The 23,296-nt window shown below is 54.2% G+C and overlaps 3 protein-coding genes across 5 annotated transcripts in view; 1 reads left to right on the top strand and 2 right to left on the bottom strand.

Moving 5' to 3' along the window:
* The window catches only part of FKBP6 (FKBP prolyl isomerase family member 6 (inactive)), a 19,404-nt gene extending 5,781 nt beyond the window's left edge, over positions 1-13,623 (bottom strand). Inside the window, exons 1-9 of the mRNA XM_038758851.1 lie at positions 13,389-13,623; positions 10,647-10,738; positions 7,908-8,163; positions 5,781-5,870; positions 5,436-5,638; positions 4,792-4,911; positions 4,469-4,663; positions 4,261-4,370; positions 1,652-1,741 (exon numbers count right to left, since the gene is read on the bottom strand). Coding sequence (XP_038614779.1) covers positions 1,654-1,741; positions 4,261-4,370; positions 4,469-4,663; positions 4,792-4,911; positions 5,436-5,638; positions 5,781-5,870; positions 7,908-8,163; positions 10,647-10,738; positions 13,389-13,623 — 1,389 coding nt within the window. The 3' untranslated portion in view covers positions 1,652-1,653. The remainder of the gene's footprint in view (positions 1-1,651; positions 1,742-4,260; positions 4,371-4,468; positions 4,664-4,791; positions 4,912-5,435; positions 5,639-5,780; positions 5,871-7,907; positions 8,164-10,646; positions 10,739-13,388) is intronic.
* On the top strand, positions 13,601-22,147 carry NSUN5 (NOP2/Sun RNA methyltransferase 5). 2 transcript variants are annotated; one of them, XM_038759172.1, is made up of 10 exons: positions 13,601-13,714; positions 17,453-17,575; positions 19,735-19,906; positions 19,994-20,102; positions 20,181-20,319; positions 20,411-20,526; positions 20,620-20,798; positions 20,889-21,099; positions 21,178-21,318; positions 21,411-22,147. In XM_038759172.1, the coding sequence occupies exons 1-10, from the start codon at positions 13,622-13,624 to the stop codon at positions 21,520-21,522; spliced, it is 1,395 nt and encodes a 464-aa protein (XP_038615100.1). In that variant the 5' UTR covers positions 13,601-13,621; the 3' UTR covers positions 21,523-22,147. The 2 variants fall into 2 exon arrangements, with proteins under 2 accessions (XP_038615100.1, XP_038615101.1); XM_038759173.1 differs by lacking the exon at positions 17,453-17,575.
* LOC119939266 (nuclear envelope pore membrane protein POM 121-like) overlaps positions 22,112-23,296 on the bottom strand; it is a 20,800-nt gene continuing 19,615 nt past the window's right edge. For both annotated transcript variants that reach the window (XM_038759170.1, XM_038759171.1), the window contains exons 12-13: positions 23,059-23,184; positions 22,112-22,893 (exon numbers count right to left, since the gene is read on the bottom strand). In XM_038759170.1, the coding sequence (XP_038615098.1) occupies positions 22,796-22,893; positions 23,059-23,184 (224 nt within the window). In that variant the 3' untranslated portion in view covers positions 22,112-22,795. The remainder of the gene's footprint in view (positions 22,894-23,058; positions 23,185-23,296) is intronic.

Raw genomic sequence — 23,296 nt, 5'->3', positions numbered from 1 at the left:
GCAAACGAACCATCCATCATCCACTGCACCTCAGGGGCTGGGCTTTTTTCCTCTTACACGGTCTTAAGCACGTACTGTGTGCCAAGGGCTGTGCTAACCACTGAAGTCTCTCAGCAGGAACAACAAGGCCTGCTGAGAGGCTCAGGAAGCCAGGCAAACAAGCCATCAATCATCCACCGCACCTTGGGGCTAGGTTTTTTCTTTTAAAAAACAACAACAGAAAAACCCCTTTTAAACAATCTTAAGTTCATACGATGTGCCAAGAGCTGTGTTAACTGCTGAGGTAAGTATGAAATAAATCAGACCCAGGCCCTGTCCCACAGTCTAAGAAGGAGGGAGAGTAGATATCCTATCGCCATTTCACAAAAGGGGATACTGAAGTTCAGAGAGGGGAAGCGACTTGCCCAAGGTCACCCAGCAGGCAACGGCGGAACTAGAACCCAGGTCTCCCCACTCCCCAACTTGCGCCCTCTCCACCAGAGTCCCGTTACAAGACTTCTGCGAGTTCCTCAGCCTAGGGGTACTTCAGGGCTCTCCGGCCAGCTTGCAGTTGAGCGAGACCGAGTCCAAAGCTGGTGCTGAAGGGGAAGGTGCCCGCCGGCCCCACCTGCCAGGCCCACAGGCGGCCTTATGGATGGCTTTTAAATAAGCCGATGCCGAATGGCCCCTCTGAACTTCATCGCGGGACAGACTCCGCCTGCCACAAAGGAGCGCTTTATCTTGGCCGGCCCGGCCCGCAGGTCGGCACCTGTCGCCAGCCTGGCCCTGCCGGGCTTCCTTTCTCTCTGAAGAAACAGGCTTATCGACACTGGGGAGCAGGTGTTGGGGACAGGTCATTTCTCTTCCGGGGTTTTGTTTAAGCAACTGCCTCCATCGAGCCGCTGGGTCACTCCCAAGTCTCCAGGCGAGGGGTGGGGGTGGGGAGAAAGTACCTGAGGACTGAGGGATGGGGCGGAAGCGGGGAGAACCTCACATCCAGCTTGGACGCAGGTCCCTGTACAAGGAGGACAAAGCTTCCCACAGCGAAATCCAGGAACTCGACTAGTGATGACGGGGCCAGGCACGGGGGCACAGGACAGACTGCCCAGCTGACTGGAACCCACTCTGACCCCCCCAGAGGAGGGTCTCTTTTCTCACTAGGGTCCCTACCACCCAGAGGAAGAGGGGAACCTCTCTTCCTGTCCCTACTTCATTGTGTCCGGGGGGGGACGGACGACTTGCAGCCAGAAGCCCCCACAACCCATCCAAGTCCCAACGCGAACTCAGACCCATGCTGCCGCCTGCCTCTCCCCAACCATTCCAGCTTCAGCACCCGAAAATGAGTCTGACTTGGCCACTCTCCTGATGGCTCCTTTCTTGCGGTCTCACGCCAACACCTCTGACCAATCCACAAGAATGGCACTTCTTCCCTCACTCGGTCACCAGTCCAAGCACCCTCCCTTCCCCTTGGCACCGCTCCTCCCTTTATGGATGAAAAAAGTCTCTGAGCACAGCACCCCTCAACTGCTCAACCCCCAGCACTGGAGCTGGTTTTGCCAATGGAAATATTCTGGAAACCAATCGCACTCCCCGTCTCCTTAACTCTGTCCCCTCGGCACCCCAATCCCAGACAGAGGCAGCTTTCCCCACCCGCCTCCAGCTCCCTGCTCACCTCTAGTCCCGTCCTTCTGGGGAGGAGTTTAGGGGCGCAAATATCCGGGCGCACATTTCCTTCTTTTTATCCATGTAGTCCCGGTAAGAGCTAGAAAGCGAAACATAAGACACCGACATGGTGGGACTGCGTGGCTGGTCAAGCCCGGCCTCCCCCATCCGCCTTTCCATCAGGGGGAGAGTGGCCCACCTAAAACTGTTTCCCCCGGGCTGGGGCGATCAGGCCTGCCTGTGGATGTAGGGGTGGAAGATGATGGCCCCCTGGAAGTATCAGAGGTCTGAAGGTGGGGCAGCAGGCCAGGAGAGGAGATGCTAGAGCCCTAAGGTGAGGAATCCATGGCAGACTGGTGCGGCCCAGGACCCTTCCGGCCTAGCCTAGACCGACGCCGGGTCTGGCAGCTGCCCACTGTGCCCTTCCAGGTCTGAGCGGTCTAAGATGGGAGGAGGCACCCAGACCAATTAGCCGACCATCAGCAAGACAGGCCCGGCCCAGGCGGCCGCTCAACCCTCTGACTGAGCCCCCTCTTTCCTCCCCCCCTCCCCATCCCCCCCACCCTACCTCCTTCCCCTCCCCAAAGCACCTGTATATATGTTTGTACAGATTTATTACTCTATTTATTTTACTTGTCCATATTTACTATTCTATTTATTTGGTTAATGATGTGCATCTAGCTTTACTTCTACTTATTCTGATGACCTGACACCTGTCCACATGTTCTGTTTTGTTGTCTGTCTCCACACTCTAGACTGTGAGCCCGTTGTTGGGTAGGGACCATCTCTAAATGTTGCCAACTTGTACTGCCCAAGCGCTTAGTACAGTGCACAGTACACACAGTAAGCGCTCAATAAATACGACAATGACTGACTGAACCCTCTTCTTTCCAATTGGCCCAATTCTGTCTGTTATCAAACTGCACTTCCCAGTGTTAATAAAACCGTCTGTCCCTCTTGGGGTGACCCGCCTGACCCTGGTTGCCTTCTAAGGCTAAACGCCCCCCAACCCCACCCCTTCACCGCAAATCAACCAATCGAGAATATTCCTGGAGCACAGAGCCCTGTTCTGAGCACTTGGGAGAGAAGTAGAAGACCCTAGCCCTGCCCCTCAAGGAGCTTAGAGTCTAATGAAACACTGGACTGCAAGCTCAATGGGGGCAGGCAGAGATGATTCCCAATCCCTATTCATTCATTCAATCACATTTATTGAGCGCTGTTAGCGCTCAATAAATACAATTGATTGAATGAATGAATGAATGAATGCAGAGCACTCTAGCAGTGGGACTCTGAACCAATGAAGAAGGGGAGGCTGCTGCTACTGCTGCCTCTGCCCACAGATCAATGACAATAATAATGGCACTACTATGTGCTAAGCACAGAGAACAGAATGCAATATGACTCCTGCCTTGGCTGCACAGACCACTCCTGAGCTGGGCTTTACAAAATAATAATAATAATAATGATGGCATTTATTAAGCGCTTACCACGTGCAAAGCACCGTTCTAAGCGCTGGGGAGGTTACAAGGTGATCAGGTTGTCCCACGGGGGAGCTCACAGTCTTAATCCCCATTTTCCAGATGAGGTAACTGAGGCACAGAGAAGAAGTGACTTGCCCAAAGTCACACAGCTGACAACTGGCAGAGCCGGGATTTGAACCCCTGACCTTTTTTTTTTATAATTTTATAATTATAATATATATAATATAATATATATAATAATATATAATATAATATAATATATATAATATAATATATATAATAATATATAATATAATATAATATATAATATAATATAATTTTATAATTTTTCATAATTATGTTGCCTGCAGGGGTTATCACCTGCCCTAATTTGATCTGATTAAGGTAGAATGCAACTGTCCTCATTTCACACAGAGTGGAGAGATGCCAGGTTTCACCCTGGAGAGGAAGAGGACCAGAATATATGTGAGGTTTTACTAATCAGGCAAAAACCCCTCACTCTCGGCTTCAAGGCTCTCCATCACCTCGCCCCCTCCTACCTCACCTCCCTTCTTTCCTTCTACAGCCCAGCCCGCACCCTCCGCTACTCTGCCGCTAACCTCCTCACTGTGCCTCATTCTTGCCTGTCCAGCCATCGACCCCCGGCCAACATCCTCCCCCTGGCCTGGAATGCCCTCCCTCCCCACATCCATGTCTACCTGTATATATGTATACCTGTATATATGTATATATGTTTGTACATATTTGTTACTCTATTTATTTATTCATTTATTTATTTATTTTACTTGTACATATCCCTTTTATACTGTGAGCCCACTGTTGGGTAGGGACTGTCTCTATGTGTTGCCAATTTGTATTTCCCAAGCGCTTAGTACAGTGCTCTGCACATAGTAAGCGCTCAATAAATACGATTGATGATGATGATGATGACCTCTGACTCCAAAGCCCGTGCTCTTTCCACTGAGCCACACTGTTTCCCCAAAATGGGCACTTCTAGCCCCATGCTGCGCCTTCAGGTCGCTTTCCCCCCCACTTCCCCCTCCCAGAGCTCTGGAATGCTTTTGTAGGCGGCGGCATGTCAAGGAATCCTAGCCTGGTCACTGGCTAAGCTTCCCCCATCCACCTCCGGCATCCTCACCTGGCCAGTTGCTTCAGTTCGTTGTTGATGTCGTGGTTTAAGGGCTGCTCTTTCTGGGCTCGGACCAGGAAGTTGCGGGCTTGCTCATAGTCGGTCATGAGGCGGCAGGCCTGCCAGGCGAGAGGGGAGAAGTTAAAGGGGGCGGACGGAGGAGCAGCCGGGTGGTCCCCACCCCGGCCCTGGGCGACAAGACCCAGCGCTGGCTTACCTGCCCGCACCGGAACAGGGCCTTGGGGTTCTTCGGGTCGATGGCCAGGGCTTGCTCTCCGACCATCAGGGCCCGGGCGGGCCGCTCCAGTTTCAGATAAGTGAAAGCCAAGTTGAGGAGGACCAGCAGTTTGGCAGCCTCCACCTGGTCCCGCTCCTCGGGGCTGGCCGACTGGCGGCCCAAGATCACGGAGGCCTGCCCGGGGCGGGGAGAGGGAGGGCAGACAGGAGACAACAGGTCAGGAGCTCTGGAAGTCCGGACTCGGCCACCCCCGCCCCCGGTTCTAGTGTGGTGACTGGAGCCGGCTTCGCTGGCCTTGTTACCCGCTTGTATCTTTCTTTGGCATCATGGAAGCGATGCTGGCGGAAGAGGTAGTTGCCAAACTCCCGTTCGGTGGCTGCCACCTTCAGCACCTGCTGAAGTGGGAACTGGTCCTGCTGCTCCTGGAATCATAAACCAGGGGGGCGGGTCACAGGGAGACCCAACTGGGAAGTCAAAAGCAACTGTTGGAGGGAGGAAGGAGGTTGCGGAGGGGGATGGAGCAGGGGCGGGGGCGTAAGCCATGAGGGAGATGGGTCTACAGTTAATTCCCAGCTGCTACGGCAGCCCATTCTGACTGGAAGCGGGTTGCCCTGAGAGGGCGGTGTCCCTGATTTCAGCCACTCCATTCATTCATTCAACCATATTTATGGAGCGTTTACTGTGTGCAGAGCACTGTACTCAGCGTTTGGGAGAGTTCAACAGAACAAGCAACAGACACATTCCCTGCCCACGACGAGCTTATAGTCTAGAGGGAGAGAGAGCAGCGGAGCCTGGCCAGCATTGCTGGGCCACTCAGCAAGTGTAACACCCGACCTGCAGAGCCCTCCCAAGGCGGAACGTCTGGCCACAGCCCGGATCTACGGGAGAAAGAGGAGCCCGGCCCGGAGTGTCCCGGCCCCGCCGCCCGCTCTCGACCCCGACTTACGACGGGCAGGGCGAAGAACCTGTCTGCCTCCGCCGAGTCCAGGAAGTCGAGCAGCTCCATCTCGAACAGGACGGTGGTGTTGGCGGGGATGAGGGGCGGGCAGCCCATGCGGCCGTAGGCGTAGGCCGGTTTGAAGAGGAAGCGGGCCAGCTCTCCCTTCCGCATGGTCAGGAGGCCCACCTCCATGCCTCCCAGCGTGATCTCTGTGGGACAGGAGACCAGAGCTGGTCTCAACCCCGTGCTGCTCGGGACAGGGGAAGGGGTTGGGGCCCCACTGGACGGGGTCAACAAACGGAGGGGCCGGCAGAATGGGAACCCGGCATGTTGCCCCGCCCCGGGACTCACCTTCTCCGAGCTTCATCAGCCGAGGGAGCTTCCTATACCAGTTGGTGTCAAAGGGCTGATCCATGTGCTCCAGGTAGCCAGCGTACTTTACTAGGAAAAGAGGACCACAGTCGCCATGGGGAGACCACACATGGGCCAGGGGTAATCTGGACCGGGGCAACCTGACCGCCCAGCAGCCTGCCTGTCCTTGGAGGAGACAGGTCAAAGGTGGGAGGATTGGGGTGCCGGTAGGGTCACCCTGGTGAGGTATTCCCCCGAGCGGCAACAGTTTGCTTTAGATCCTAAAAAGCCCTCTGGTCCCTAGCTCGACTAGTGATTATTGTTATATCATACTCTCCCAAGCATTTAGTACAGGGCTCTGCACATAGTAAGTGCTCAATAAATACGACTGATTTGTCCCTGACCACGGAGACCCCCACAGAAAGCCCCTCACTTACATAAAATACAATCACTTCAGCTCTCAGGTGGGAGCTGTGTTCTCGAAAAACCTTGTGCTGTGGGAAAATAACATTGTAGCGACCTTTGATTTGCTAGAGATGAATGGGATGGGGCTAGGGGGCAAAAAATAAATAAATTAAAAAACACCACCGTAACTGGCATTTTTCTTTATGGATTCCCAAAAGGCTGTTATGCCTGACATGAGCAGGGAGCTTTGCACCCCTGCCAATCACTGGTATTTAGTGAGTGCTTACTGTGTGCAGAGTACTGTACTAAGCGCTTGGGAGAGAACAATACAACAGAGTCGGGAGATACGTTCCCTGCCCACACGGAACTTACAGTCTAGTGGAAGAGTGAGACATGAAAATCAAATACGGAGATATATAGATATAGATAAAGATCTATAGATATATCTGTATCTATATATCTCCGTATTTGATTTGATATATATATATATATATATATATACACATTAGTGCTGTGGAGTTGAGGGTGAGGTGAATGTCAGATACTTCCAGGGGACAGGTAATAATAATAATAATAATAATAATAATAATAATGGCATTTGTTAAGTGCTTACTATGTGCAAAGCACCGTTCTAAGTGCCGGGGAGGTTACAAGGTGATCAGGTTGTCCCACGGGGGGCTCACAGTCTTCATCCCCATTTTACAGATGAGGGAACTTAGGTACAGAGAAGTTAAGTGACTCGTCCAAAGTCACACAGCTGATAATTGGCAGAGTCGGCATTTGAACCCATGACCTCTGAATCCAAAGCCCGTGCTCTTTCCCCTGAGCCACGCTGCTTCTCTTCTGTGCAGATCCAAATGCACAGATGATGCACAGAAGCGAGAGAGAGCTGGGGAAATAAGGGGCTAGTTGGGGAAGGCCTCTTGGAAGAGATGTGATTTTACTAAGGCTTTGAAGGTGACGAAATGGTGGTCTGACGGACATGGAGGGGGAGGAGTACCAAGCCAGAGGGAGGACGCGGATTAGGGGTCAGTGGCGAGATAGATGAGATCGAGGTACAATGAATATGTTGCCATTTGAGGGGCAAAGTGTGAGGGCTGGGTTGTGTGGAGGGCTCCATCCCCCCATCTTACCTCCTTCCCTTCCCCACAGCACCTGTATATATGTATATATGGTTGTACATATTTATTACTCTATTTATTTATTTATTTATTTTACTTGTACATTTCTATCCTATTTATTTTATTTTGTTGGTATGTTTGGTTCTGTTCTCTGTCTCCCCCTTTTAGACTGTGAGCCCACTGTTGGGTAGGGACTGTCTCTATGTGTTGCCAATTTGAACTTCCCAAGCGCTTAGTACAGTGCTCTGCACATAGTAAGCGCTCAATAAATACGATTGATTGATTGATTGATTGATAGTAGGAATTTGACACTGTAAAACTGTAATACACAACGTTGGGTACGACGTGGGGACCACCCCCATTTCGTCCTCCAATGAAACTTCCTGCGCCAACTGCGGATTGGATTCTAGCACAACTGACTGATGTGATGGGAAGAACTTTCTCTCACACTCCCGCCCTTGCCCCATCTGAACCATGTAATGACAACCCGGGCTCCTCTCTAAGGGTGACAACAACTGGAGAGGATGACACTAGGTTCAAGTAAATAAATCCCCTTCTCGCTCCGCCCTCCAAATCAACCTCTGAGAGCGGTGGGCCGTACCTGAAACGGAAGCGTCTGGGGGCACCAGGTCTCCAGCCCCCTCACGGATAATCTCCTTCAACACCCCCTGATCTCCGGTCACGTCCTCCATCCACCGTCCCAGCCTCTGGTAAGGCTGGTTAGAGACCGAAATCTGGTTCAGGACGCACGGGGCTGACTCCTGGCCGGGCCGCTGCTCCCCATCTGTAGCGGGACCGAAGCAGCACTTCTCCCTTCCTTGAACATTACTGGAACTTGAAGAGTTCAGTCCTGCACACTGGTTGAACACAATCAATATGGGAGGATTTGATAACAATAATAATAATAACTGTGGTATTTGTTAAGCGCTTACTATATGCCCAGACACTGTATGGGGATGAAGACCGTGAGCCTGCTGTGGGACAACCTGATTGCCTTGTAACCTCCCCAGCACTTAGAACAGTGCTTTGCACAGAGTAAGCGCTTAATAAATGCTATCATTATTATTATTATTATTATTAAGCGTTGGGATAGGTAAAAGCAAATCGGATTGGACACAGTCCCTGTCCCATGTGGGGCTTACAGTCTCAATCCCCATTTTACGGATTGAGGGAACTGAGGCCAGAGAAGTGACTTGCCCAAGGTCACACAGCAGACAAGTGGTGGAGCCGGGTTTAGAACTCATGACCTTCTGACTCTTGATGATCTACGAAGGAAGAGCGTTGGATTGGGGGTCAAGAGCCTTGGGTTTTAGCCCTTAACAAATACCACAATAATTAATTACAACAGAGTTCACAGACTCATTCCCTGCCCATAGCCAGTTTACAATCTTGCAGCCCGCAGGCTGAGGGGGCACTGAAGGAGCACTGAAGAGCGTGGCTTAGTGGAAAGAGCCAGGGCTGGGGAGTCAGAGGTCATGGGTTCTAATCCCAGCTCCGCCAGGTATCAGCTGCGTGACGTTGGGCAAGTCATTTCACTTCTCTGTGCCTCAGTTACCTCATCTGTAAATGGGGATTAAGACTGTGAGCCCCACTTGGGACAACCTGATCACCTTGTATCCCCCCCGAGGGCTTAGAATCAATCAATCAATCAATCGCATTTATTAAGCGCTTACTGTGTGCAGAGCACTGTACTAAGCGCTTGGGAAGTACAAGTTGGCAACATCTAGAGACAGTCCCTCCCAACAGCTGGCTCACAGTCTAAAAGGGGGGAGACAGACAACAAAACCAAACATACTAACAAAATAAAATAAATAGAATAGATATGTACAAGTAAAATAGAGTAATAAATATGTACATATCTACATATATACAGGTGCTGTGGGGAAGGGAAGGAGGTAAGATGGGGGGGATTGAGGGGGGACGAGGGGGAGAGGAAGGAAGGGGCTGAAGACTGTGAGCCCCCTGTGGGACAACCTGATCACCTTGTAACCTCCCCAGCGCTTAGAACAGTGCTTTGCACATAGTAAGCACTTAACAAATGCCATTATTATTATTAGTAAGCACTTAACAAACACCACAATAATTAACTACAGAGTTGTTAGACTCATTCCCTGCCCACAGCCAGTTTACAGTCCCCGAAGCCCGCAGGCTGAGGGGGCACTGAGCAGCGAAGTGCAGTGGAAAGAGCCCGGACTGGGGAGTCAGAGGTCATGGGTTCTAATCCTGACCCCACCAGGTATCAGCTGTGTGACTCTGGACAAGTCACTTCACTTCTCTGTGGCTCAGTTACCTCATCTGTAGATGGGGATTAAGACTGTGAGCCCCACATGGGACAACCTGATTACCTTGTATCCCCCCCAGCGCTTAGAACAGTGCTTTGCACATAGTAAGTGCTTAACAAATGCCATTATTATTATTAGTAAGCGCTTAACAAATACCGCAATAATTAATTACAGAGTTGTTAGACTCATTCCCTGCCCACAGCCAGTTTACAGTCCCCGAAGCCTGCAGGCTAAGGGGAAACTGAGCAGCGTAGCTTGGTGGAAAGAGCCCAGACTGGGGAGTCAGAGGTCATGGGTTCTAATCCAGGCTCCACCAGGTATCAGCTGTGTGACTCTGGGCAACGTGGCTCAGCGGAAAGAGCCCGGGCTTTGGAGTCAGAGGTCATGGGTTTGAATCCCGACTCCACCACATGTCTGCTGTGTGATCTTGGGCAAGCCACTTCACTTCTCTGGGCCTCAGTTACCTCCTCTGTAAAATGGGGATTAAGACTGTGAGCCCCACGTGGGACAACCTGATCAGCCTGTATCCTCCCCAGCGCTTAGAACAGTGCTTTGCGCATAGTAAGCGCTTAACAAATGCCAACTATTATTATTCTTCTTCTCTGTGCCTCAGTTACCTCATCTGTAGATGGGGACTAAGACTGTGAGCCCCACGTGGGACAACCTGATCACCTTGTATCCCCCCAGCGCTTAGAACAGTGCTTTGCACATAGTAAGCGCTTTAACAAATACCACAATAATTACAGAGTTGTCTGACTCATTCCCTGCCCACAGCCAGTTTACAGTCCCGCAGCCCGCAGGCTGAGGGGACACTGAGGCAGTGCTGAGGGGACACTGAGGCAGTGCTGAGGGGGCACTGAGGGGACACTGAGGCAACGACTCCTTCCGTCAGCAGGTCACCTGCCAGGCCCGATGGGGGGCACGAGGCCTCAGCCTCGCCCTCAATTTCCACCCCTGCCAAGGGCAGAGCGGGTGCCCCGACACCCAGGGCTCTGCCTCGGCCCGGAAGTGGACGAAGGTCCAGGCAGGCGATAACCCCGCCATCCCGGGGCCCTCACCTGTGTCAGCCGCCCTAACCCCGCAGGCAACGGCCCGTTCAAAGGGCAGGCCATGGCGCCTCCAAACCCGCCCAACGGCCCCCTCAGCGCCCCTTAGCCCGCTCAGCGCTCGAGCCCTCGCGGGGGCAGCCAATCAGCGCGCGAGCCGGCCCCAAGGCGCCAAGCGCGGCCGCACGTGCCGCCCAACCAATCAGGAGCCTCGAACACCCTCCGTTCCCGCCCAACGGTCGCTCCCCGCCTGTCACCCTCTCATCGCACGAGGCCCCGCGGGGGCAGCCAATCAGATCCCGTCCTCCTCAAAGCCCCTACCTCGGCGCCCATCCATCCAACCAATCAGAGGCCTCGAACGCCATCCGACCCCGCCCAACGGCCGCTCACTGCCTGTCACCCTCTCATCGCACGAGGCCCCGAGGGGGCAGCCAATCAGATCCCGTCCTCCTCAGAGCCCCCACCTAGGCGTCCGTCCGTCCAATCAGGGGCCTCGAACGCCCTCCGACCCCGCCCAACGGCCGCTCCCCGCCTGTCACCCTCTCATCGCACGAGGCCCCGCGGGGGCAGCCAATCAGATACCGGCCTCCTCAGAGCCCCCACCTCGGCGTCCGTCCGTCCAACCAACCAATCAGGGGCCTCGAACGCCCGCCTGTCACCCTCTCGTCGCACGAGGCCCCGCGGGGGCAGCCAATCAGATACCGGCCTCCTCAGAGCCCCCACCTCGGCGTCCGTCCGTCCAACCAATCAGGGGCCTCGAACGCCCCCCGACCCCGCCCAACGGCCACTCCCCGTCTGTCACCCTATCATCGCACGAGGCCCCGCGGGGGCAGCCAATCAGGTCCCGTCCTCCTCGGAGCCCCCACCTCGGTGGCCGGCCGTCCAACCAATCAGGAGCCTGGAACGCCCTCCGACCCCGCCCAGGAGGGACAGGGACTGTGTTCAACCTGATTAGCTGTTCTAAGCCTTCACTTAGAGCAGTGCTTGACACATAGTAAGCGCTTAATAAATGTCATCATCATCAATCGTATTTATTGAGCGCTTACTGTGTGCAGAGCACTGTACTAAGCGCTTGGGAAGTACAAGTTGGCAACATATAGAGACAGTCCCTACCCAACAGTGGGCTCACAGTGGTCATGGGTAAATCCGGACCCAAACCTTCCTCCTGAGGTAGAACTGTTATGGCTGACCTACAGATTTCTTCTTGGCTGACTTGATTCTGGGAGGATGGGGTTGGTTGACTGATTGTTGAAGTCTTCAGTGTTGATTTGCATCCATTGGCTTTTAAAAAGAGATACAATAATAATAATGTCTGTTTATTTCTGTTGATGTCCATCTCCCCTCCTCTAATAATATATAATAATGATAATGGTATTCGTTAAGCGATTTGTGTGTGCCAAGTACTGTTCCAAGCGCTGGGAGAGATACACGGTTATCAGGTTGTCCCTCATGGGCTCACAGTCTTAATCCCCGTTTAACAGATGAGGTAACTGAGGCACAGAGAAGGGAAGTGACTAGCCCAAAGTCACACTTCCTCCAAAGTGGCGGAGCCGGAATTAGAACTCAAGACTTCTAGACTATGAGCTTGTTTCTGGCAGGGACTGTCACTCTTTATTGCTGTATGGTACTTTCCCAAGCGCTTAGATCAGTGCTCTAAGCACTAGATCAGTGCATCTTACCTCCTTCCCTTCCCCACAGCACCTGTATATATGGATATATGTTTGTACATATTTATTACTCTATTTTACTTGTACATATCTATTCTATTTATTTTATTTTGTTAGTATGTTTGGTTTTGTTCTCTGTCTCCCCCTTTTAGACTGTGAGCCCACTGTTGGGTAGGGACTGTCTTTATATGTTGCCAACTTGGACTTCCCAAGCGCTTAGTCCAGTGCTCTGCACACAGTAAGCGCTCAATAAATATGAACTGATTGATTGATTAAATATCCCTTCAAGGGCCTTCCCTTCAAGGCCCTACTGAGAGCTCACCTCCTCCAGGAGGCCTTCCCAGACTGAGCCCCTTCCTTCCTCTCCCCTCCCACGTCCCCCTCTCCATCCCCCTCATCTTACCTCCTTCCCTTCCCCACAGCACATGTATATATGTTTTTACATATTTATCACTATTTATTTTACTTGTACATATCTATTCTATTTATTTTATTTTGTTAGTATGTTTGGTTTTGTTCTCTGTCTCCCCCTTTTAGACTGTGAGCCCCCTGTTGGGGAGGGACTGTCTCTATATGTTGCCAACTTGGACTTCCCAAGCGCTTAGTCCAGTCCCCTGCACGCAGTAAGCGCTCAATAAATACGATTGATTGATTGATTGATTGATCTTACCTCCTTCCCTTCCCCACAGCACCTGTATATATGTATATATGTTTGTACATATTTATTACTCTATTTATTTTACTTGTACCTATCTATTCTATTTATTTTATTTTGTTAGTATGTTTGGTTTTGTTCTCTGTCTCCCCCTTCTAGACTGTGAGCCCACTGTTGGGTAGGGACCGTCTCTAAATGTTGCCAACTTGGACTTCCCAAGCGCTTAGTCCAGTGCCCTGCACGCAGTAAGCGCTCAATAAATACGATTGATTGATTGATCCAGCGCTTAGAACAGTGCTTTGCACATCATCAATCGTATTTATTGAGCGCTTACTATGTGCAGAGCACTGTACTAGTAAGCGCTTAACAAATGCCATCATTATTATTATTATTATTCATTGATTGATTGATGATGAGGTCAGGGCGGGGCGCCTGTTGCTGCGGAGCGGAAGGAGGAGGGTCGCTGGGCGCGGCCGTAAAGCAGGCAGCGAGGGGGGCGGTGCGTTTTGCGACAGAGCTTGGGGCCGGAAGGAGGTGGGTCGCTGGGCGCCGCCGTGAAGCAGGCAGCGCGTTTCGCGGCGGAGCCGTCAGGCGCAGGCGCACGGGCGGGCGCATGCGCGCCGGCGGTGGCGGCGACCCGGAGGGCGGGCCAGGAGGAGGCGGCCATGGCGCTGTATGGGGCGGCGGCCGCCGTGCTGAGCGGACTGGACGCCCGGCAGGCTTCGCTCAAGACCCTCGTCTACAGCAGCCGCTTCCAGGTAATAGCGATAGCAACGATGATGGCGTTTGTGAAGCGCTCACTAGGTGCCAAGCACTGTGCTAAGCGCTGGGGGGGGAGGGGGCTACACAGTGATCAGGTTGCCCCACGTGGGGCTCCCGGTCTTCATCCCCATTTGACAGATGAGGGAACTGAGGCCCGGAGAAGTGAAGTGACTTGCCCAGAGTCACACAGCGGGCAAATGGCGGAGGCGGGATTAGAACCCACGACCTCTGACACCCCCGGCCCACGTCCTCCCCCTGGCCTGGAATGCCAAACTAGCTCTCTTCCTCCCTTCAAGGCCCTGCTGAGAGCTCCCCTCCTCCAGGAGGCCTTCCCAGACTGAGCCCCTTCCTTCCTCTCCCCCCCATCCCCCTCTCCATCCCCCCCATCTTACCTCCTTCCCTTCCTCACAGCACCTGGATATATGTATAGATGTTTGAACATATTTATTACTCTATTTATTTTATTTTGTTAGCATGTTTGGTTTTGTTCTCTGTCTCCCCCTTTTAGACTGTGAGCCCACTGTTGGGCAGGGACTGTCTCTATATGTTGCCAATTTGTACTTCCCAAGCGCTTAGTCCAGTGCTCTGCACACAGTAAGCGCTTACTAAATACGATTGATGATGATGATTTTACTTGTACATATCTATTCTATTTATTTTATTTTGTGAGTATGTTTGGTTTTGTTCTCTGTCTCCCCCTTTTAGACTGTGAGCCCGCTCTTGGGTAGGGACTGTCTCTATATGTTGCCAATTTGTACTTCCCAAGCGCTTAGTCCAGTGCTCTGCACACAGTAAGCGCTCAATAAATACGATTGATGATGATGATTTTACTTGTACATATCTATCCTATTTATTTTATTTTGTTAGTATGTTTGGTTTTGTTCTCTGTCTCCCCCTTTTAGACTGTGAGCCCACTGTTGGGTAGGGACTGTCTCTATATGTTGCCAACTTGGACTTCCCAAGCACTCAGTACAGTGCTCTGCACACAGTAAGCGCTCAATAAATACGATTGATGATGTTGATGATGATGACGATTTTACTTGTACATATCTATTCTATTTATTTTGTTAGTATGTTTGGTTTTGTTCTCTGTCTCCCCCTTTTAGACTGTGAGCCCACTGTTGGGTAGGGACTGTCTCTATATGTTGCCAACTTGTACTTCCCAAGCGCTTAGTACAGTGCTCTGCACAAAGTAAGCGCTCAATAAAAACGATTGATTGATTGATTGACTCCCAAGCCCGGGCTCTTACCACTTCATTCATTCCATCGTATTTATTGAGCGCTTACTTTCGTTCATTCATTTCATTGAATCGTATTTACTGAGCGCTTACTTTCATTCATTTCACTCAGTCGTATTTAGTGAGCTTTTACTTTCGTTCATTCATTTCATTCAATTGTATTTAGTGAGCGCTTACTGTGTGCAGAGCACTGCACTAAGCGCTTGGGAAGTACAAGTCGGCAACATATAGAGACGGTCCCTACCCAACACTGGGCTCACAGTCTAGAAGGGGGAGACAGAGAACAAAACAAAGCATATTAACAAAATAAAATAAATAGAATAAATATGTACAAATTAAATAAATAAATAGAGTAATAAATACATACAAACATAGATACATGTATACAGGTGCTGTGGGGAGGGGAAGGAGGTAAAGCGGGGGGGGAGATGAGGAGGGGGAGAGGAAGGGGGGGGGCTCAGTTACAAGGTGATCAGGTTGTCCCACGTGGGGCTCACAGTCTTCATCCCCGTTTGACTGATGAGGGAACTGAGGCACAGAGAAGCGAAGTGACTTGCCCAAAGTCACACAGCTGACAAGTGGCGGAGCCGGGATTAGAACCTATGACCTCCTGACTCCCAAGCTATTACTATAGTAATAGAGTTGTGGCCTTTGTTAAGCATTTAGTATGTGCCTAACACTTTTATGAATGCAGGGGTTCCAAGAAGATCAAGGTAACCCTCTTCCCATGTAGACCGAGCCGCATGTGGACCTGATTATCTTGTATCTATCCAAGTGCTTAGCACGGTGCCTGGCATGTAGTAAGTGCATAACAAATATCAATTATTATTATTTTTGTTATTACTGTCGAACACAGTCCCTGTACCACATTCATTCATTCATTTATTCAGTCGTATTTATTGAGCACTTACTGTGTGCAGAGCACTGTACTAAGCGCTTGGGAAGTCCATGTTGGCAACAGAGAGAGACAGTCCCTACCCAACAGCGGGTTCACAGTCTAGAAGGGGGAGACAGACAACAAAACAAAACATATTAAAATAAAATAGAATAAATAGTCTAAGTAGGAGACAGATATTCCCATATCCATTTCACAGATGAAGAAACTGAGGCCCAGAAAATTTGAGCAATGCAGCAAGGCGAGTGGCAGACCCGGGATTAGAAACCAGGTCCTTTGATTCCCTGGGCTGTGCATTTCCCACTCCGAAGTTTTGCGTGTCCCTCGGGGCTCAGTTCTATATCCCCTTTTCTTCTCTCTTTAGCCTCACTCCCTTGGGGAGGTCAGCCGCTTCCGCGGCTTTAACTGCCACATGTGGGCAATGCAGGTGACGCCCACATTTACCCCCACCAGCCCCGACTTCTCTCCTTCTGGGCTTTTACACGTTCCCTCTTGCCCACCGGCCACCTCTACACGGATGCCCGGCCAACAGTTCAAGCTGCCTACGTCCAAAACCGAATCTTTCCTCCTAAAGCCTCCTCCCCACCTGACTCTCCCCTCAATCACCACTCTCCTTCCCATTCCTCAAGCCCATAGAGCCCCGGCAACCCAGGAGGGTTGAGGTTTGGTGGCCCAGATTCCGGGAAGTCCCCCCTCCCCCCCATTTAAGCAGGGACCCCCTTTCCTTTCTGAAATTTTAGTGTCTCTCACTCCTGCTAGGTGATAAGCACCTTGAGGGCTACATATTCATAATAATTGCGGTATTTGTTAGGCACTTAAGTGCCAAGCACTGCAGTAAGCGCTGGGGTGGATACAAGCAAATGGGGTTGGACACAGTCCCTGTCCCACCTGGGGCTCACAGTCTCAATCCTTCTAGACTGTGACAGTGACAATCCTTGTAGACAGTCTCAATCTCCGCTTCTAGACTGTGAGCCCACTGTTGGGTAGGGACCGTCTCTATATGTTGCCAACTTGTACTTCCCAAGCGCTTAGTCCAGTGCTCTGCACACAGTAAGCCCTTAATAAATACGATTGAATGAATGAATCTACATTTTACAGAAGAGGTAACGAGGCCCAGAGAAGTAAAGTGACTTACCCAAGGTCACACAGCAGACAAGTGGCAGAACTGGGTTTAGAACCCATGACCTACTGACTCCTGGGCCCCTGCTCTATCCCCTAGCTGTTCTGCTTCTCTAAAATATCTATGAACTCATGTGGTTTATTTTGTTTGTATGTTTGGTTTTGTTCTCTGTCTCCCCCTTTTAGACTGTGAGCCCACTGTGGGGTAGGGACTGTCTCAATATGTTGCCAACTTGTACTTCCCAAGTGCTTAGTACAGTGCTCTCACACCGTAAGCGCTCAATAAATACGATTTGATTGATTGATTGACTCTCCCAAGCCTTTAGTGCGGTGCTCTGGGCTCTGTCAACCAACTCCATTGTACTCTCCCCAGCACGCAGTGCTGTGCACACAGTAAGCGCTCGCTAAATAGCGCAGATTGTGGGGGAAGTGTGCGGGTGTTGGGGAGCGTGGTGTGTCACGGGCTGCCATCCGCCCTGCAGAACGTGAAGCAGCTGTACGCGCTAGTGTGCGAGACACAGCGCTACTCGTCCGTGCTGGACTCCATCATCGACAGCGCGGGGCTCCTCAAGGCTGAGAAGAAACTGCGGCCCCACCTAGCCAAGGTGAGGCAGGATGAGGGGAAGGACAACGGGGCGGTGGGGTATGGGGGGCTGCGGGGGCGGTTCTCTTTTTATAGTATTTATTAAGCACTTACTAGGAGTCCTTATCACCCGGGTAAATACAGATCAGTCAGGCCAGACACAGTCCCTGTCCCATATGAGGCTCCCAGTTGAAGTAGCAGCGTGGCTCAGTGGGAAAGAGCCCGGGCTTTGGAGTCAGAGGTCATGGGTTCAAATCCCGCCTCCGCCACTTGTCAGCTGTGTGACTTTGGGCAAGTCACTTCACTTCTCTGGGCCTCAGTTCCCTCATCTGTCAAATGGGGATGAAGACTGTGAGCCCCCCGTGAGACAACCTCATCACCTTGTATCCCCCCAGCGCCTAGAACAGTGCTTTGCCCATAGTAAGCGCTTAATAAATGCCATCATTATTATTATTAAGTAGGAGGGAGAGCGGGTATTGAATCCCCATTTTGCAGTGGAGGAAACTGAGGCTCCAAGAAGTTGGGACTCGCCCGGGGTCCCACAGCAGACAAGTGGCGGATTAGAGCCCAGGTCCTCCGACTCTTTTAGACTGTTAGCCCACTGTTCGGTAGGGACTGTCTCTATATGTTGCCAATTTGTACTTCCCGAGCGCTTAGTACAGTGCTCTGCACATAGTAAGCGCTCAATAAATACGATTGATGATGATGATGATGATGACTCCCAGGCCGGGGCTCTTTCTGCTAGACCACACTGCTGTCCTCCTCCCCGGCATTTCCCTGGGCTGTTAAGCTCATTGTGAGCAGGGAATGTGTCTGTTTATTGTTCTATTGTACTCTCCCAAGCTCTTAGTACAGTGCTGTGCACACAGTGAGCGTTCAATAAATGCCATCGACTGACCGACATCCCTCCTCTCCTCAAAACCCTCCACAGCATCGAGCAAAAACTTGAGGCTGTTGGCCAGCTCTCACCACCTTGCGTAGCTGCCGTGTTCACTCGCTCCTCCCGGGCTCACACTCCCCGTACCTGCCTCTTCACCCCCCCCGCCCCCTCAAGCCCTTCCCAAACCCTCCCTCGCTCTCAAATCCGCCCGACTGTAGCTCTCCCCATCTTCAAAGGCGCCCGAAAACCCCACCTCCTCTAAGCAGCCTTCCCAGATTCATTTTCAACACCCTAAGCTCGTGCGTACACTCACCCCGATGCGATTCTTATCCTCGGCACTTAGTCTTGCGCCTATGTGTTTGTGTGGTTGGGCTGCTCTTTCTGTGAGCTCGTTATGGGCGGAGAACGTGGCCACTAATTCTGTTGCATCGTCCTCTCTCAAGTGCTTAGTACAGTGCGCTGCACACAGTAAGCGCTCAGTAAATACGATTGAATGAATGACGCTGTTGAGAAATGTCAGTCTGTGTCTTCAATCAATCAATCAATCAATCAATCGTATTTATTGAGCGCTTACTATGTGCAGAGCACTGTACTAAGCGCTTGGGAAGTACAAATTGGCAACACATAGAGACAGTCCCGACCCAACAGTGGGCTCACAGTCTAAAAGGGGGAGACAGAGAACAGAACCAAACATACCAACAAGATAAAATAAATAGGATAGAAATGTACAAGTAAAATAAATAAATAAATAAATAAGTAGAGTAATAAATATGTACAACCATATATACATATATCCAGGTGCTGTGGGGAAGGGAAGGAGGTAAGATGGGGGGATGGAGAGGGGGACGAGGGGGAGAGGAAGGAAGGGGCTCAGTCTGGGAAGGCCTCCTGGAGGAGGTGAGCTCTCAGCAGGGCCTTGAAGGGAGGAAGAGAGCTAGCTTGGCGGAGGGGCAGAGGGATTGGGGGCATTCCAGGCCCGGGGGATGACGTGGGCCCCATTAGATTGTCAGCTACTTGAGGGTAGGGGAAGGGGCTTTTTGCTTCTTTCTCTCCCAAATGGTTAGTGCAGTGTTTCCCTTGCGGAAGGTGCTCAGTCATTGCTCTTGAATGATGGGGGCAAGGCGGGGGTGGCGCAGATGCCAGGCTGGGCAGGGGCAGAGTGCGGCTCCCTCAGCAGCCGGTGCTGCCGGACCCGGCGTGGGCCAGCTAGCTCGGGATTGGGGCTAGTATAACTCCGGGTCTCTCTCCTCCCGGCGTGCTCATCTCCTCCTCCTCCCTCCCCGCCCCCCGTCCCCCCCCAGGTGCTGGTGTACGAGCTGCTGCTGGGCCGGGGGCTGCGGGGCGGGGGCCCCTGGAAGCCCCTGCTGGCCCGGCACCGGGCGCGGCTGCAGGCGGAGCTGGCCCGCCTCAAGGTGCGCCGCCGAGTGAGCCGCAACGAGGACCTGCTGGAGCCCGCGAACGGAGCCGGCCCCGGTCAGCTGGGCTCCGGGCGGGTGGAGGAGGACGGGCCCGGGGACGGGGCGGGCGGGCGGGCGGGCGTCACACCCCGTCTCCTTACAGCATCCAAGGTGCCGCGCTACGTGCGGGTGAACACGCTCAAGACGCGGCCGGGGGACGCCGTCGACTACTTCAAGCGCCAGGGCTTCTCCTACCAGGGCCGGGCTTCCAGGTGAATGCCGGGAGGTGGGTGGGCACGGGGGGTTTGGGGGGGCCCCTCCCCGGGTGACCCCTCCGTTCCCCACCCCAGGCCGGAGGAGCTGCGGGCGCTGGAGGGCAAGCGTTTCTTCCTGGACCCGCTGCTGCCCGAGCTGCTGGTGTTCCCCGCCGGCACGGATCTGCACGAGAACCCGCTCTACCGGGCCGGGCACCTCATCCTGCAAGACAAGGTCTGTGGGGGGCGGGATCCCGGGTGGGGAGGAGGGGGTGGGCTTGGCCGGGGCCGACGGACCCTCGGGCTCCGGCTCCTCCGTCTGGCAGGCCAGCTGCCTCCCGGCCACGCTCCTCGCCCCGCCCCCCGGCTCCCACGTCATCGACGCCTGTGCCGCGCCGGGCAACAAGACCAGCCACCTGGCCGCCCTCCTGAACAACCAGGGGTGAGCGGGCGGCAGCCCGGGCGGGGGCCGGGGGCTCGCGGGTCCCACCCTCCGCGGTCCTGACTCTCGTGGGCCTTCCCCTCCGGCCCCCAGCAAGATCTTCGCCTTCGACCTGGACGCGGGGCGCCTGGCGTCCATGGCCACGCTGCTGACCCGGGCCGGCGTGTCGTGCTGCCAGCTGGCCAACGAGGACTTCCTGTCGGTGCCGCCCACGGATCCCCGCTACGGCCGCGTCCGGTACATCCTGCTGGACCCCTCCTGCAGCGGCTCCGGTGAGGGGGAGTGGGCGGCGGGGGAGCGGCTCGGAGGCCTGGGCCGGCCGGAGGATGACCCCCCCTCCCTGTCCTCTCTCTCTCTCCCAGGGATGGTATCGAGGCGGCTGGAGGAGCCGGGGGCTGATGGTCCCGGCCCAGAGCGCCTACAGGCCCTCGCCGCCTTCCAGCTCAAAGCCCTGCGCCATGCACTGAGCTTTCCCGCTCTCCAGCGGCTCGTCTACTCCACCTGCTCCGTGTGCCAGGAGGAGAACGAAGACGTGGTGTGGGCCGCCCTGCAGCAGAGCGCTGGGACCTTCCGGTACGGGGCTCCGGCACCCCTGGTCGGGGGCGGGGTTGCCGGTCGCTGGTGCGACCCCTGACCCCACCTTCCTCGCAGGTTGGCCGAGGCGCTGCCAGCGTGGCCTCACCGGGGCCTGGGCACCTTCCCCGATGCCGCCCGCTGCATCCGGGCGTCCCCTGAGCTCACGCTAACGGGAGGCTTCTTTGTGGCCGTGCTGGAGCGGTGTGAGGGGATGAGGTAGGTGCCGGGACCCCCCACCCCGGGGACGGGCGGAGGGGGAGGGGAGGGGTCCAGCCTCAACCCCCCCCGCCGCGCTCTCCTCCTCCTAGCTCCAGCCCAGCGCCGGAAGCCCCGGCTGGGGGCCCTACAGCCGGCCCTCCGGGCACGAGGAAGAGGAAAAAGAGGAAGAAGCGGCAGCAGGAAGTTGGGGGCAGTGAGTAGGGGTGTGAGCCCGAGCCGGGGCGGAGCTGTGATCGTCATCCGTGCGCCCGACTGGCCTGAGCAGCAGCTAGGAGACGGAGGGAGCCGCCCCCCCACCCTCACCCCGCCGTTACTTTCTCCTGCCTAACTGCAGTCAGGTGCCGGGAGGTGAAGAGAAAGACAAGAACAAGAGCTGGGTGATCACAGTTTGGTTTTTTATTTTTAAATCAAGGACATAAGAAGCAAAGGGGGAAAAAATTGCGCATTCTCACTACCATTTCCCACCAGGCATCCAGGAATGATCCAAGTGTCTGGGAGCTGAAATCCAGCCCCCAGCAGGTGTGCAGCTGGGCCCACCTCCTGAACCGCTGCCCGCTCTAGGAGGGGCAGAGACTATCCTGCCCTGGCCAAGACCAGAGCACCCCACACCTCCAAAACAAAATCCCTGACAGGGCTGGGCTGGCAGCAGCAGCATACGCAGGCGCGCGCATGCCCTCCCACACTGTGCTGTTGCCCCAAGTGTCAAGGGCCACCCCGCCACCACCACCACAGCCCCCAACTTGTACCACCTCAATGAACCAAGCCTGAAGGAAGTCAAAGGCAATTTAGCTTAAATACAAAAATAAATTTATTTTGTTAAAAAATGTTTAAATATCTTGTTCCTGTTTGTAAATTTAGAATTAGGCAGGTCACCCAACACCCACGCTGGCTTCTCCCACAGGGCGGGGGGCGGGGCAGCCTGGCAGCTGGGTGGGTGGGCGTGGGTGATTGGGGTGGGAGAGGGACAACACATAGGTGAGGTGGAGGGAGGGGGAGGCAGGCCTGGTCCTGGGGCCCAGCGAACCCTTCAAGTCCAAAACCCTCCCCTCCTGTCCCGTTCCAGGAGCGGCCCACCGAGGCTGGGAGGGACAGGGGGAGGGAGGAGAGGCTGAGCAGGCCAGGCAGGGATGCTCCTACCGACACGGAGGAGACGGTGCCCACGGGCAGCCAGGGAAGGGAGCCGCGGGGGCCGCAGGCCCCCCGGAGCTCCACGAGGTAGGTGTCAGAAGCTTGGGGATGGGGAAGCCGCCCCCCTCCCTCTCAAATGAGGGGGCAGCTGTGGCAGAACCAGGCTCACACACAGGGTGGAGGGGGGCGTGGGGGGGAAGGGAGGACAGGCTGATGATGCCCCGTATGTACACAAGTCTTTCCGGTCCAGTCTTCGCCGTCAGTTCAAGTATAAAGGGTCTGTGTCCCTCCTACCCGGGCCGCCGGGGGCAGGGGCCGCCTCGACCAACGGGAGAAGGCCGGGGGTCTACTTCTTGCGGTTGTGTTGTCTGCGGGCCTGCAGCCGCTGCCGGGCGCCCGTCGTCTTGGAACTGGCTCCGATGGAGAAGGACGGGGTCGCCGAGCCTACGTCCAGATCCGACGGGCTCTCAGCGGACCGGCTGGCTTCCCCCTCCCCACCGAGTGCCCCGTCCTGCTGGAGCCAAGGGACCCCAGCCCTCCCGCCCGGGTCGACCTGGGCCCCCCGGGAAGATGGCCAGCCCCCCTGGACCCACCCGCCCGGCTGCTTACCGAAGGTGGGTCCGGTTCCCACGAAGCCTTGGGCCGGGGCGGCGGGGGTCCCGAAGGTCAGGGTGCTGCCCGCGGCGCCAGCTCCGGGGGTTGGTGCGCTCTGGCCGAAGGCGGGAGCGGAGGTACCTGGGAAAGAGGAGAATGCTAGGAGCAGGCAGGATTCCTCCTTCCTTACTGAGGCACCCAGATTCATAACCAGGTGCCCGCAGGCCACGTAGAGAAATGGTAGCTGCAGCGG

Source organism: Tachyglossus aculeatus, chromosome 17 (assembly GCF_015852505.1).
Source record: "Tachyglossus aculeatus isolate mTacAcu1 chromosome 17, mTacAcu1.pri, whole genome shotgun sequence".
Taxonomy (NCBI): Eukaryota; Metazoa; Chordata; class Mammalia; order Monotremata; family Tachyglossidae; genus Tachyglossus; species Tachyglossus aculeatus.
Note: the sequence above shows the minus strand (reverse complement) of the source record. Positions and strands in the feature narration are given on the sequence as shown.

Coding starts and splice junctions, on each gene's coding strand:
- NSUN5 (XM_038759172.1), top strand. CDS start 13,622: ATGGCGCTGTATGGGGCGGCGGCCGCCGTGCTGAGCGGACTGGACGCC. Junction 20,320..20,410: donor ACCTCATCCTGCAAGACAAG/GTCTGTGGGGGG, acceptor TCCGTCTGGCAG/GCCAGCTGCCTCCCGGCCAC. Junction 20,799..20,888: donor CCCCTCCTGCAGCGGCTCCG/GTGAGGGGGAGT, acceptor TCTCTCTCCCAG/GGATGGTATCGAGGCGGCTG.